Source organism: Leucoraja erinacea, chromosome 13 (assembly GCF_028641065.1).
Source record: "Leucoraja erinacea ecotype New England chromosome 13, Leri_hhj_1, whole genome shotgun sequence".
NCBI lineage: Eukaryota > Metazoa > Chordata > Chondrichthyes > Rajiformes > Rajidae > Leucoraja > Leucoraja erinaceus.
Window position 1 is genome coordinate 23,291,272 of NC_073389.1, and position 13,974 is coordinate 23,305,245.

The 13,974-nt window shown below is 41.7% G+C and overlaps 1 protein-coding gene across 1 annotated transcript in view; it reads left to right on the forward strand.

Moving 5' to 3' along the window:
- Positions 1–13,974, forward strand: part of epha6 (eph receptor A6) — a 486,126-nt gene that overhangs the window by 429,945 nt on the left and 42,207 nt on the right. The window contains exons 8-9 of the mRNA XM_055644571.1: positions 2,124–2,232; positions 8,629–8,699. Of these exons, the coding sequence (XP_055500546.1) occupies positions 2,124–2,232; positions 8,629–8,699 (180 nt within the window). The remainder of the gene's footprint in view (positions 1–2,123; positions 2,233–8,628; positions 8,700–13,974) is intronic.

Here is a 13,974-nt window from a genome sequence, read left to right on the forward strand (position 1 = left end):
AGAACAGCATAGAATCACCCTGCACACTAGCACTATCCTACCCATTAGGGATCATTTACAATTTTTACCAAAGCCAATTAACCTACAAACCGGAGCTCCCGGATAGGTTTAATGTGAGGGGAGAAGATTTAGTAAGAATTTGAGGGGTGACTTTTTCACACAAAGGGTGGTGGGTGTGTCCAACCAGCTGCCGGAGGAGGTAGTTGAGGCAGTACATTTAAGAAAATTTAGACACGTATATGGATAAGACAGGTTTAGAGGGATATGGGCCAATGGCAGGCAGGTAGAACTAGTGTAGATGGGGCATGTTGGTAGATGTGGGCAAGTTCCACGCTGTATGAATCTATGACACCTGCCGAAAACTCACGTAGTCACAGGGAGAACGTACAAACACAGTACAGACAGTATCCATGGTCAGGATCAAACCTGGGTCTTTGGTGCTGGAAGGCAGCAGTTCTAACGCTACATTCCTTGGAAATATACGTCCGTTCCTTCATCAGGGACACAAGAGACTGTAGGCACTGGAACCTGGAGCAGTCCTGATGCGGGGTCTCAAACTGAATGTTCACCATCCCACTACATCCACAGATGCCCCCTGACTCATTACGTTCCTTCAACAGCTCATTACCTGCACCATTCCTTCGTCGTCCAATTCCTATAATTCCTTTTTCTACAAGATTGTGAGAGTATCTTCGCCAGAAGAACTGTAGTGATTCAAAGTGGTGGCCCGTCTCTCCTTGCTAATGGCTAATTAGAAGGGATTAGCTGTAAGGAGAGTAGCTGGCTTTGTCTGAGATCCTCACACCCCATGAAGTAAAAGAAATGCTATCTCAAAACCACCATGACTTAAATATGACTGCTTGGGAAAAGTTGGGCGGATACAAACGTGAATTAAATGATAGAGTGTAATGTTTACGTGTAGGTTAAAGTTTAGCTTAGTTTAGTTTAGGGATTCGGCATGGAATGAGGCCCTTCGGCCCAAATCCTCCTGATGAACAGGACGGCAAGTTAAACTAACCTCCTTTGCCTGCATGTGATCCATATCCCTCTATTCCCTGCATAAATGCCCCTATTGTATCTGCCTCCACCACCATGCTCGGCAGCGGATTCCAGGCACATCACCTTTAGACTTTGACCCTTAAAGCTGAGCACTCCAGTCTTTCACATTTCCATGCTGGGATAAAGATTCTGACTATGCCTCTCATAATGCTAACTACTTCATCGAGTCTCCAGAGAGAACAATCCAAGTTTATCCAACTTCTCCTTGTAGCTAACACCCTCTAATCCAGGCAGCATTCTAATAAACTTGTTCTGCACCCGATAATCTGTATTTAGCCTATAACTCTATCTTCTGTAAATCATTATGGTCTCATCTGAAGGCCCCTGTGAATACCAACAAATCTTTGCTCTCACAATTTTAGAGATTAGGCATGTTTTTGTCTTTTGGTATTCAATATTCTTAGAGTCTTTACTTGAAGCAGTCAGTATTTTATTGGCCTGTTCTTTGCAATCGTAGTGACAGTAAAACCTATGGCATTCCTCGTCATTGTTCTATAAAATGATGAGCAATCTAAGGATTTAATGCGTCGTGCAGCATCACTGCTGTCAGTGAGTGATTCCGCATTCCTCCACAGGGTGCACTGCATGCAATCTTTTCAAAGTCCATCAAGAGAAATTGCTTGCATTGGCAAAACATGTAAGCTGTTTATAAATCTTGTGCTAAATAGTTTAAAGCCATACTGAATTTTCAATGGCTAATTAAGCTGCAATTATTGTATACCAAACCATTGGGGTTTAAAATAACTAATTTAATGTCTCGTAATTCCCTGAGATAAATGCTTCAAATTTATGTTAATATTTAATACTAAATGTAAATATTTTATTTATGTGGTTCTTGCTTTTTTAAGTACTACAACATGTGAAAAAGCTTATTTAGCTTTCGGTATGATGTTAAAATATTAACAAACTATGTTTTCTGCTTCCTGATATGTTGTTCGTGATATTGTCCCTGTGATTGGCTGCTAAGCCGTCAATGGCACGTAACTATTTCTTCCATCCTGCATTTGTATATCGGTGTGTTTTGTCGCAGTTTTCATTACTCTTTTTTCCCATTTCGATTCCAGCATCTGATATTGCCACAGAACAGGGGCAAGTCTTGGTCATAGCAACCGCTGCAGTTGGAGGCTTCACTCTCCTTGTTATCCTGACCCTCTTCTTCCTCATCACTGGCAGGTAAAGAATATTTTGTGCGTCCTAATACTGGAGTTCTGTCACTTAATTGCACTTGAATTTGACTTAATTGTGTTCACGTTCAGTATTACCTTGTTTAAGAAGGAACTGCAGATGCTTGAAAATCGAAGGTAGACAAAAATGCTGGAGAAACTCAACGGTTGAGACAGCATATATAGAGCAAAGGAAATAGGCAATGTTTCGGGTCAAAACCCTTCTTCAGAAGTCTAAAGAAGGGTTTCGACCCAAAACGTTGCCTATTTCCTTCGCTCCATAGATGCTGCCTCACCAGCTGAGTTTCTCCACAATTTTGTCTACCTTCAGTATTATCTTGATCAGTTTGGACAGCATACTAAACAAAGCTTTTCACTCTACCTCCACACATGACAACAACCTAAGCCTCACAGTGTCTGAGACCCGGATCTGATCCTGACCTCAGCTGCTGTCTGTGTGGAGTTTGCACTTTCTCCCTGTGGCAGCTTAGGTTTCCTCCGGGTGCTCTAGTTTCCTCCCACATCCCAAAGACATGTGGGTTCATAGGATAATTGGCATCTGTCAGGCAGCAACTCTAGAGAATATGGATGGCCGACATTTTGTGTCAGGACCCTTCTTCCGACCAATCACAAGAAGGGTCACGACCCGAAATGTCACCACGTTCCATCCCTTCATATTCTGCCTGGCTGGTGCACAATCCAATAGTATAAACATTGAATTATCCAACCTCACACCCAGCACTTCTTTCTCTCTCCTTGATCCCCCTCCCCCTGCAATGCTTTTGCTCCCCATCCACACAATACACCTTACCCTCTCCCAAATCCATCATCTCTCCCTTATCTGCTTCCACGTATCACCTTCCTTACGTGTAATATTCCACATCTCCAGCCTCTTATTTCCACATCTCCTTCCTTTCTCTACCTCTACCTTCTGCAGCACTTTGTGTCTTCTTTTTGTAAACCAGCATCTGCAGTTCCTTGTTTCTGGAATATGAGGAGTTGTTCTTCAAGGTAATATTCAAGATGTTCATTCGCTCCATCCTAATTGCAGACTGAAGTCATTTGCCAAGAACAGACGCCAGGGCTAACTGGGCCCTCAGTCCCTGGTTTTCCCCTCTCACCCTTCAGAAACTTCCCGCACAATTTTCTAAACTAACGTAACATTTCCCGAACTGAAAGAACTTCAGAAGATTAATACATTTTAAACTATATTAATATTTAATTATCAGAGATTGTATTTCTTATGGCATATTTTTATTATGCATATGTGAAAATAAGGATGCCGATATGGTTGGAAATTTTCCATTTGAATTCTGATTTTTCATATGAAAATGCACTGCCAATGTGTAATATTTATAAGTGCATGATTGAATCTGTCACCCGCAGGTGATTTAAAGGTATTCAATGTGATTGCTTTCACCAATGACGGATAGGATATAGGATATAAGTTTGTGGTTATAATTCCCTAAGCAGTCTGTTTTGACCTTAGTGATACCACAAGAGATGGCTGTCAGCTGGACATTGGCCACTGTCTATTTGGGAGGTCTCGATGTTGACTGGACTCCTTTAGACTTCAGAGATACAGAGTGGGAACAGATCCTTTGGACCACTGAGACCGCGCCGACCAGCGATCGCCCCACACGCTAACACTACCCTGCACACCAGGGGCAATTTACAATTTTTACCGAAGCCAATTAACGTACAAATGTCTTGAAGCCAGAACACCCAGAGAAAACCCACTCGGTCGCAGGGAAAACGTACAAACTCCATACAGATAGCACCCATAGTTAGGATCGAACCCTGGCCTCTGGTGCTGTAAGGCAGCAGCTCTACTGCTAGAAACAATTTGGTGGGAAATTGGATAGCCTCTACAGTAAACTTACAAACCTGAAAATTTGTGGGTGAAGTCCATAGCTTTAGTTTAATTTAGTTCATTATTGTCACGTGTACCGAGGTGCAGTGAGAAGCGTTTTTTTGTTGCGTGCTATAGGGTCAGTGAAAAGACTACACATGATTGCAATCAAGCCGTCCACAGTGTACAGATACTGGATCAAGGGAATAACGTTTATTGTAAGATAAGGTCCAGGAAAGTCCGATTAAAGATAGTTTGATGATCTTAAAGATGAGTTAGATGGTGGGTCAGGACTACTGCCAACTGGTGGGATGGTTCAGTTGCCTGAGAACAGCTGGGAAGAAACTGTCCCTGAATCTGGAACTATGTGTTTTAACACTTCTGTACCTCTGGCGGGATGTGAGAGGGGAGAAGAGGGAGTGACCGGGGTGAGACTGGTGCTTTATAATGCTGGTGGCCTTGCTGAGGCAGCATGAAGTGTGAATGGAGTCAGTGGAAGGAAGGTTGGTTTGAGTGATGGTCTGGGCTTCAACCACAACACTGCAATTTATCGCGGTCTTGGATGAAGATGTTTCCCAACCATACTGGTGGATTGCATCGACTGGTTCGATCCCAACTACGGGTGCTGTCTCTACCGAGTTTATATGTTCTCCCTGTGATCGCGTGGGTTTTCTCAAAGACGTTTGGTTTCCTTCCACACTCCAAAGACATACAGGTTTGTAGGTTAATTAGCTTGGTATAAATGTAAAATTGGCCGTATTGTGTTTAGGATAGTGTGGGGTTCGCTAGTGCAATGTGGAGTTGGTGGGCTGAAGGGACTCTTTTCACGCTGTATCTCTATGCTATACAAAACTAAAGAACATGGCAATCTCATGTATAACAGGAGCAGAGAGTTTATCTTTGGGCTCAGTTCCCCTTGCCTTTTGAAGGAAGAATGATCCCAGGATAATAATTCTTCTGCAAACAGTCACCTTCAGATGCAGAGTATTGAAACAAGGAAGAGCAAATGCTGGTTTACACAAAAGGACACAAGTTGCTGGTGTAACTCAGAGGGTGAGGGATCATCTCTGGAGAACGTGAATAGATGACGTTTCAGGTTGCGACCCTTCTTCAGACTGATTGTAGGGGCGGGAGAGGAATGCTGGGAGAGAGGAGAAGCACGATAAAGCATGGCAGGAAATAGATAGTCACAGGTGAGGAGAGGGGTGGTTGATAGGCAAATGGTTGGAACAAAGCCCCGAGTCTAGGATTGACGAGTTGTAAATTGTGAAGCCAGAGGAAGGAATGTTGGAGGAGGGGAGGATAGAATTTGGAGAGAAACACCCACATCTGGCTTGGATGCGCTGTCCTTTCCCGGGTAATGGACTCAGTTACCCATGGAATAAGCGATGGAGAGCTGGATGTATATCCAAGTATAACATCAGAAAAGAATGGGAGGTAATAATAAACAACCAGAAATGGGACAGAAATTTCCTTGTTGTAAAAACAAATTAACTAAGGTTGACTCAGTGAGAAACAAAATGATTAAGGCCCATGTTTCATGATGTCAAGATTAGTTTACTGTTAAAAGCCCCTTTTTTCACCACGGCAGAAAGTTGGTTTCTTTTATTTTGCTTTCTTTAGCCATCTCCTGACATGGCATCATTTAAATTTTAATTGGTGGAAGTACTGCGCTGTGCACCGCTTGCATTTCCTTCCTCTGTTTGTTGCTCCTTTCTGGATTCCTTGTGTCATTCTTGAGGGAAATAAGCAATTTGTTTCCGGTCCCCTGTTGCCGTTCATTCGTAGTCAGACAATAGCTGGTGTTTCATAAAAAGAATTGAAAAAAAAAGCTGTCTGTTTTGTTTTCCTTTCTGTAGGGAACTACCTAACTGTCTTTGGCAGTCCCTGAAGACTCCGATGTTCAACATTAATGGCAAAAATGTTAAAGGAATACTCAGAATCTCGTCCTTTTGTTATCTTTGACTTTGGCCTTTATTATCAATGTTATTCAAAAAAACGATACAATTTCTATTCCTAGCATCCCCTGGGAGGACTGGTTTGTTCAGATGATATCACGTGTAACGATAAACCATTTCCATCTCTGTGCCTGTTTAGCTGTGCATAACAGAAGGAACTGGTCTACTCAACAAAGTTATCCAGGACTTCTTGTGACCCCATATCAGAGGTATTGCTTGTAAAAGCAAATTAGTATGATGGAAGCTGCCGCAAGGCTGTACAACTCCAGCCAAGAAGAAGACGTCAGTTGCAGGAAGATTAATTTGCTTTGCCAACTCATAAAGTGTGAAAACGGGCCCTTCGGCCCAACTTGCCCATGCCAGCCAACATGCCCCATCTACACTAGTCCCATCTACCTGCGCTTGGCCCATACCCCTCTAAATCTGTCCTGTCCATGTACCTGTCAAAATGTTTCTTAAATGTTGCAATAACACCAACTATTTGGGGATTAGGCCACCCTACTATAGGAAAGATGTTGTTAAGCTGCAAAGGGTGCAGAGAAGATGTGCAAGGACTCGAAGGCCTGAGCTATAGGGAGAGGTTGGGCAGACTAGGACTATTTCTTGTAGCGCAGGAGGATGAGGGGTGATCATATAAAGTTGTATAAGATCATGAGGGGAATAGATAAAGTAAATGCATAGTCTTTTACCCAGGGAAGATGATTCAAGAACCAGAGGATATAGGTGTAAAGTGAGGGGGGAAAGATTTAATTGGAACTTGTGGGACAACTGTTTCACACACAGAGTGGTGGATATATGGAACAACCTGCCGGAGGAGGTAGTTGAGGCAGGTACTGGGGCAACATTTAAAAGGCATTTGGACAGGTACATGGAAAAGAAAGGTTTAGAAGGATACGGGCTACTGCAGACAGGTGGAACTAGTGTAGATGGTGGTGAATCTGTGGAATTCTTTGCCACAGAAGTCAAAGTCAGTGGATATATTGAAGGCAGAAATAGATGGATTCTTGATTAGTACGGGTGTCAGAGGTTATGGGGAGAAGGCAGGAGAATGGAGTTAGGAGGGAGAGATAGATCAGCCATGATTGAATGGCGGAGTAGACTTGATGGGCTGAATGGCCTAATTCTGCTCATATTTCTTACGATCTTGTGATCTTAGATGGAGCATCTTGGTCGGCATGGGCAAGTTGGGCCGATGGCCTAGTTTCCATCCTGTATGATTCTATAGGCAATGTGGATCTCACCATGTTCTGCATTTGCAGTTGAGATTGCAGTAGCAGGGGAATTTCAGTGAGGATATCATGATTGAAACATGGATATCTTACACATTGTGGATACGGAAATGGTGCACTGGTAGTTAGCGGGCCTCTATGTCTATACTGTTGGGGAACGTGAAGATCTGCCACGTTGCATGCTACATTTCTGCTAGCTTTTGCTTCACTATCAGTAATCTTTTGTCTATGGTGAGTAAAATGATCCCTTTTTGGACCAGTTTTGAGTCTGCACCCACATTTAGGAGCTCAAAGCATAGCTTGTCAAACTTCTCTGGAGTGAGCTTGTTCAAAATGCTTGAATTGCCTGAAGGTTCCATCTTGTCATCCAATTTGTGTTAATAAATTATTATTGTGGACCAAATGTAATTATTGCATGAAATATTTGGGTTCAGTAAAATGTGTAGGGAACAATGGTTCAGTGGTTTAATGGGACTTTATTGTCACGTGTGAACTTCGTGTTTCGGATACAGTTCATTGACAATTCTGCTATACATTAGGCAAAATCATACAAAATCAAAATCGTAAAAGTATAAGATAGTAGCTTACACTGAGTCTGTACACAAGGGTCACCATGTTTTAAGCGCCATTTTGGACGACATAAATTAGTCACTGATTACTTTCTGTCTCTTCAAAACAATAGCAGTGCCTTGGTTCAGTTCTTTGTTTATAATTGATAGCGAGCCAGAATACATTGGTGAGCACAACTGTATTGGCTCTATCTCCCCAATGATCCATTGATTATACAGTACTTTTCTGTGGATCCCATAATATAATATGGCAGATGCAAAAATAATGGGATACTTCTGACTTGTAATGGACCCAAAAGTTCAGAGGAGGATATTTTAAGCTCTGCATAAAACTACATTACTCATTAACGTTGAGATGTCAAAGTGCTGATTAATTGGTAATTAAATTACCATTATCTAGACTGATGCTTCACAACTGGGTGATTGTAACTCACATCCACTATAAACAAAGGCCTGCTTGTCGAGATAATGTCCTCTGCTAAGAGTAATCTATATTATGCATTAGTGCCTCTTGTGTTGCATGCTAGACATTATTAAACAACATCAGTCACTGATGTTAGATTTTGTATGCTTTAGAGCGTTTCTGTTGAAAAAGCCTCTTGCAAAGAAAGCAATCCATCCCTTTTTCTTCTCACAGGTCCAACTGTGATTCTTTTGTCCTATAGATATTTCGAACACGTTGCCTAATTTAATACCCCAGTTGCTTTGAAAAATACACTGAAGCCGATACGTATCATTTGAAGTTCGAAGACAGATCTGGTATATATTTCAGTGTTTCCCTTCTCTTATTTTTTTAAGGTGTCACTGGTACATTAAAGCAAAAATGAAATCTGAAGAGAAGAGGAGAACGCATTTCCAAAACGGTCACAGTAAGTTGAACCTGGCCAAGGGTTGGGACACAATGGCATCGCAGTCTTGCTTTTGAAATATTTTCAGTTTCATTTCAACATTCTTAATTAACTTCCAAATCTATTTTAATTCCATGATTGCAGAGGACACGACACAGTGACTGTCAAAACTTACTGGGTCATTTAGTCATACAACACAAAAATAGGCCCTTCAGCCCAACTTGTCCTTACTGACCAAGATATCCATCTAAGCTAGTCCCATTTGCCCGTATTTGACCCATATCCCTCTGAATCCTGGGTCATATGATGCTCAATTCACTCTGTTGCCCAGACTGATGTTCGACACTCTTCCTACAACCTTACATGAATGCACACTCACTCTGCCCATCTTCTTCTTGCGTATGGCGCGCACAGCCTAAAGTTGTAAGACAACTTGTTCTGTTTGATCTTCTGTTTGACTATCTCCCAGGTTGATTGCATTCGTCGAAACGGGGTGGACCAGGTGAAGGTTGCAATCTCCCACCCCACTCTGCCCATAACCTAACACGAACCCCTTGGTCCCATTAACCTGGGCTTCCCAATCCAAGTCTCAGTCAGGCAGCAAGGTGCCCTCTAATGTTTCTAGTGAAACCGCCAACCTGTTCTTACAGCGCCTTGAACAAAGTGCTGATATGCTCAACAGATGAAATGTTCCCAAGACATTTAATTCCGATGCTGAGGACTCTTCCTATCTTTGAATAACGCATTTTGAGTTTAGGTATATTTTATCAACTACCAAAACTATGTACAAATTCAAAACATTAATACGTGACTTACATGCAATGATAATTGGAGGATTATTCCCATAGAACATAGTACAGTACAGCACAGGAACATTCCCTTAGGCCTACAATGTCTGTGCTGGTCATGATGCCGTCAAACTAATCTCCTCTGGCTGCATGTGATCCATATCCGTCCATTCCTTGCATATCCACGTGCCCATCTAAAAGCCTCTTAAACACCACTATCGTATCTGCCTCCTTCACCACCCCCTGCAATGCATTCCAGGCACCCACCAGCTCTGCGTTTAAAACAATTGCCCTGCACATCTTCTTTAAACTTTGCCACTCTCACCTTCAACCAATACCCACTAGTCCATGACATTTCCACCCAGGAAAAGAAGTTCTGACTGTCCAGCACCCATCTATGCCTCACATCATTTTAAATACTTCTATCCGGTCTCTCCTCAACCTCTACCATTCCAGAGAAAACAATCCAAGTCTGTCTAATCTCTCCTCATAACTAGTACCCTCTAATATTTCATATTACCTTGTGACCATCAAGCCCATCAAGTCAATGCCAGCTCTTAGAGCATTCTCATCAACCCCATTCCCCCACTGATTTCCAATAAGTTCTCCCACTCTCTCCCACAAGGTCACAGGGGAGAACATGCAAACTCCACAGAGACAGCATAGGAACTTAGGATTGAAACCCGACCACTGGAATTGGCAATAGCTGCACCATTGCAGCACCTTCATGCAGCATTGCAGGTCCATGCAAGATTCCATGTATTTAATAGAGAAAGTGCTTGGAAAGTTTGGGTAACTTTTGACTTTTGGATTCCAAAGCGTTTATTCACTGGTATTTTGATCATGTTACTTCCAGGCCTGTACTAATTCTTAGAAAGTGATTCAATGATTAGTTACTTATGATTTATTATGCATGATATTTAGCATGAAATATTGTCCTATTGACTGTTAAATTTCTCCAGCTATTTCCAGTTTCTTTCACCATGCCTGTAAAAAACTAACTATAAAGAACTTATTGAAATTAAATTTGAGGTCAAGATCGAATCCAGGTCTCTGACACCGTGAGGCAGAGGCTCTACCAGCTGTGCCACTGTTTTACCCCTTGTTGATATTCCATATTAACATTAACGTTAGATTGTTGATGAAAAGAGGGAAAGATATGATCATGAATGTGCACATCAGATTGCTGATTTTGTATTGACTGATGAAATTACCAAATCTCATCTCGGCTTAAAATGTGTTGGTCCAGTTTCACAAACAAATTGCAAAATATGGATCTCTTAACTAAACAAATATTTCTTGCATTACAAAATGTACTATGGTTTAAAATAAAACAAAGAAAAAGATGTCCAATGATATAGAACATAGAATAGGACACTACACGAAAGGGTCCTTCCACCCACATGATGCCAATTTAAACTGATCTCACCTTCCAGTGTTGGTGGCCCGTCGGTAACGACAATGGCGGGTTGTGCAGTCATCATTCTGGTGAGTTGTAACATGGCTCACGAGTCCAGGGCTGCACAAAAACCTGTGCGTGAATGGGTTTAAGGTGGAGAAGCTGTTACACTGCAACAATCCCACCCTCTCGGCTACAGAAGTCAGAGTCCAGTGGTATGAAAAACCACTTCCAGTACATGATCCATATCCCTCTATTCCCTGCAATTCCACGTGTTTATCTAAAAGCCTCTTAACGCCACTGTCATCTGCCTCTACCACCATTCCTGGCAATGCTTTACAGGCCCCCACCAATCTTTGAGTAAAAAAACCTGCCTGCACAACTGCATTAAACATCCCCCTATTTACCCTATAGCCATGCCTCTAATGTTGGACATTTCCACCCTGTGAAAAAGGTTCTGACTGTTTACCCTGTCGATGTCTCTCATAATTTTATAAACATAGCAAGTCTCCCCTTAACCTCTGATGTTTCAAAGAAAACAATCCAAGTTTATCCAACCTCTTCTTGTAGCTGATACCCTCTCATCAAGGCAGAGTTACGGTTCAGGTCAAAGATTCTTCCTCAGAACCTGAAAAGTTTCTCACTCCACAGATACAATCTGCCAAACATTTTGCGCATTTACTTCTTTAATTTCAGATGTCCCGCATCTGCAGGTTTCTTTTTTGATTTTCATCTACTTTTAATTTAGTTTAGTTTAGTTCAGTGATACAACGCAGAAACAGAGCCTTCGGCCCACCGAGTCCGCCCGACCAGCGATCCCCGCATATTAACACTATCCTACACACACGACGGATAATTTACGTGATTTACACCCAATCAACCTGCAAACCTGTACGTCTTTGGAGTGTGGGATGACGAAGATCTCAGAGCAAACCCACATGGTCACGGGGGAAACGTACAAACTCCATACAGACACGCACCCGTAGTCGGGATCGAACCCGGGTCTCTGGCGCTGAAAGCACTGTAAGGCAGCAACTCTACCGCTGCGCCACTGTGCCACTTTTGAAAGATCCAAGTTTACCCAACTGAATACAGATACGTTTTTCAAAAATGGGAACAATTCCATATATGGGCAAATATCAATTTTGATAGCAACATTTAGGCAAATTTAGGTTGTAGCTAAAAAGCAATAATTGTTGGAAATGCTCCGCAGGTTCGAGTGCAGAAGTAGAGAGAGCCATAAACATGAAAGATGAACCCGACCCACCTCTCTCCAAGGGACCTTTAGTTTAGGTTAGAGTTGCAGTGTGGAAACAAACCTTCAGCCCACAGAGTCTACACTGACCAGCAATCACCCATACTCCAGTTCTACCCTACACAATAGGGACAATTTACAGAAGACAATTCACCTACAAACCTGCATGTTTTTGAAAGGTGGACAGAAACCAGAGCACCTGAAGAAAACCCACGTGGTCACGGGGAGAACATACAAAATCTGTACTGACACCACCCACAGTCAGGATCAAACCTGGGTCTCTGGCGCTGTAAGTCAGCAACTCTGCCGCTGTGCCGCCCTTGCATAAACTCAGCATTTCTTTTGCTTTTTTATACTCTCAGGTTAAAATTACTTGGCACGTGTTTTCTTCTAGTTTAGTGTGCATAAAGCAAACATTGAAATATAGTAAAGATAGACACAAAATGCTGGCGTAACTCAGCGGGTCAGGTTGTATTTCTGGAGAACATGGATAGGTGACGTTGCGGGCCGGGACCCAAGAGTATTGATTTTGATCAAATTAAATAATTGGAAAACATTGCATGGTAGATCAGTTAAAGAACATTTTAATACATGCAGTTTTGCAGGCAGAGAACTGTCAAACCAAATAAAACAATCTAAAACTTTAGCCTAATTTCCAAAATCCCCCAAAAATTGATTAAATCTTGGAGTTTTCACAAAAAAGCTATCTATGATAGATTCAGTTCTTCAGTGTAGATTAGGTATTGTACCAAAGTGTACTGGAAACTGGAAAGGTTTTAAGGTATTAATGAATCAGTTACTACTGGTATCCATCAATTCCATCTAAAACAAATATGCATGAAAGCTTTTTTGTACTGTATGTTCATGAATTCATATTGCATTCATTAGGTTGCTTCTAGTTTTCTTTTCCCATTTCTTTAAAGTATGTAGTAAAGCAATCCGATCAAAAACTGAAACTAATGATGCTGAAGAATGGATTCTTTTTAGTTTAGTTTGGAGACACAGTGTGGAATCAGGCCCTTTGGCCCACCAAGTCCAAACTGGTTCTATCGTATCTCACTTTCTCATTTACCCCTTACACATGAGGGACAATTTGCAGAGATCATTTAACCTACAAGCCCGCACATCTTTGGGATGTGGGAGGAAACCCGACCACCCATAGGAAACCCATACGGTCACAGGGAGACGGTGCAAACTCCACACAGACAGCATCGGAGGTCAGGTCTCTGGCACTGTGATAAAGCAGCACTACCAGCTGCACCATTATTTTGTATAATTAGTAATAAAAGACCTCATTATTTTCAGCACTAGTACATTAAATTTAGTTAACTAATTGTTTTGACAGTCCAAGGAGTCAGCCTTAAATTTCTTGCAAGTTTCTTTGTTGAACAGCAATTTTGCCATCATAGTTTGACTCCTTAGTAGACTGTCTAGGGACAGTTTGGAGGGATATGGCCAAATACAGGCAAACGGAACTAGTTTAGATGGGGCATCTGGGTCGTCATGGACAAGTTGGGCCAAAGGGTCCTGCTTCCATGATGTATGACTCTAATGTAAGTTATGTTGAGTAAATGCTCTTTGATTTGTGCAAAACGTGGCAAAATATTTTGTTTAACAATCTAGACAAATTCAAGAACTGGAAGATGCAAGTTAGAGAAATTGTCATGTATTCAATTATTTTATTTAAAATCCTGGGATGAAACTATCTTGACCTGTGGATTTTGACATTTTTAGTTCTGTTATTTTCCTTATGAATGTTAATTTTTCAATATTGATTTTGATTAATAACATTTCCCTAATTCAGTACTCCAAAATTTGCAGTGAATAGCAAGCTGCCACTGTTGCTGCAAGAAA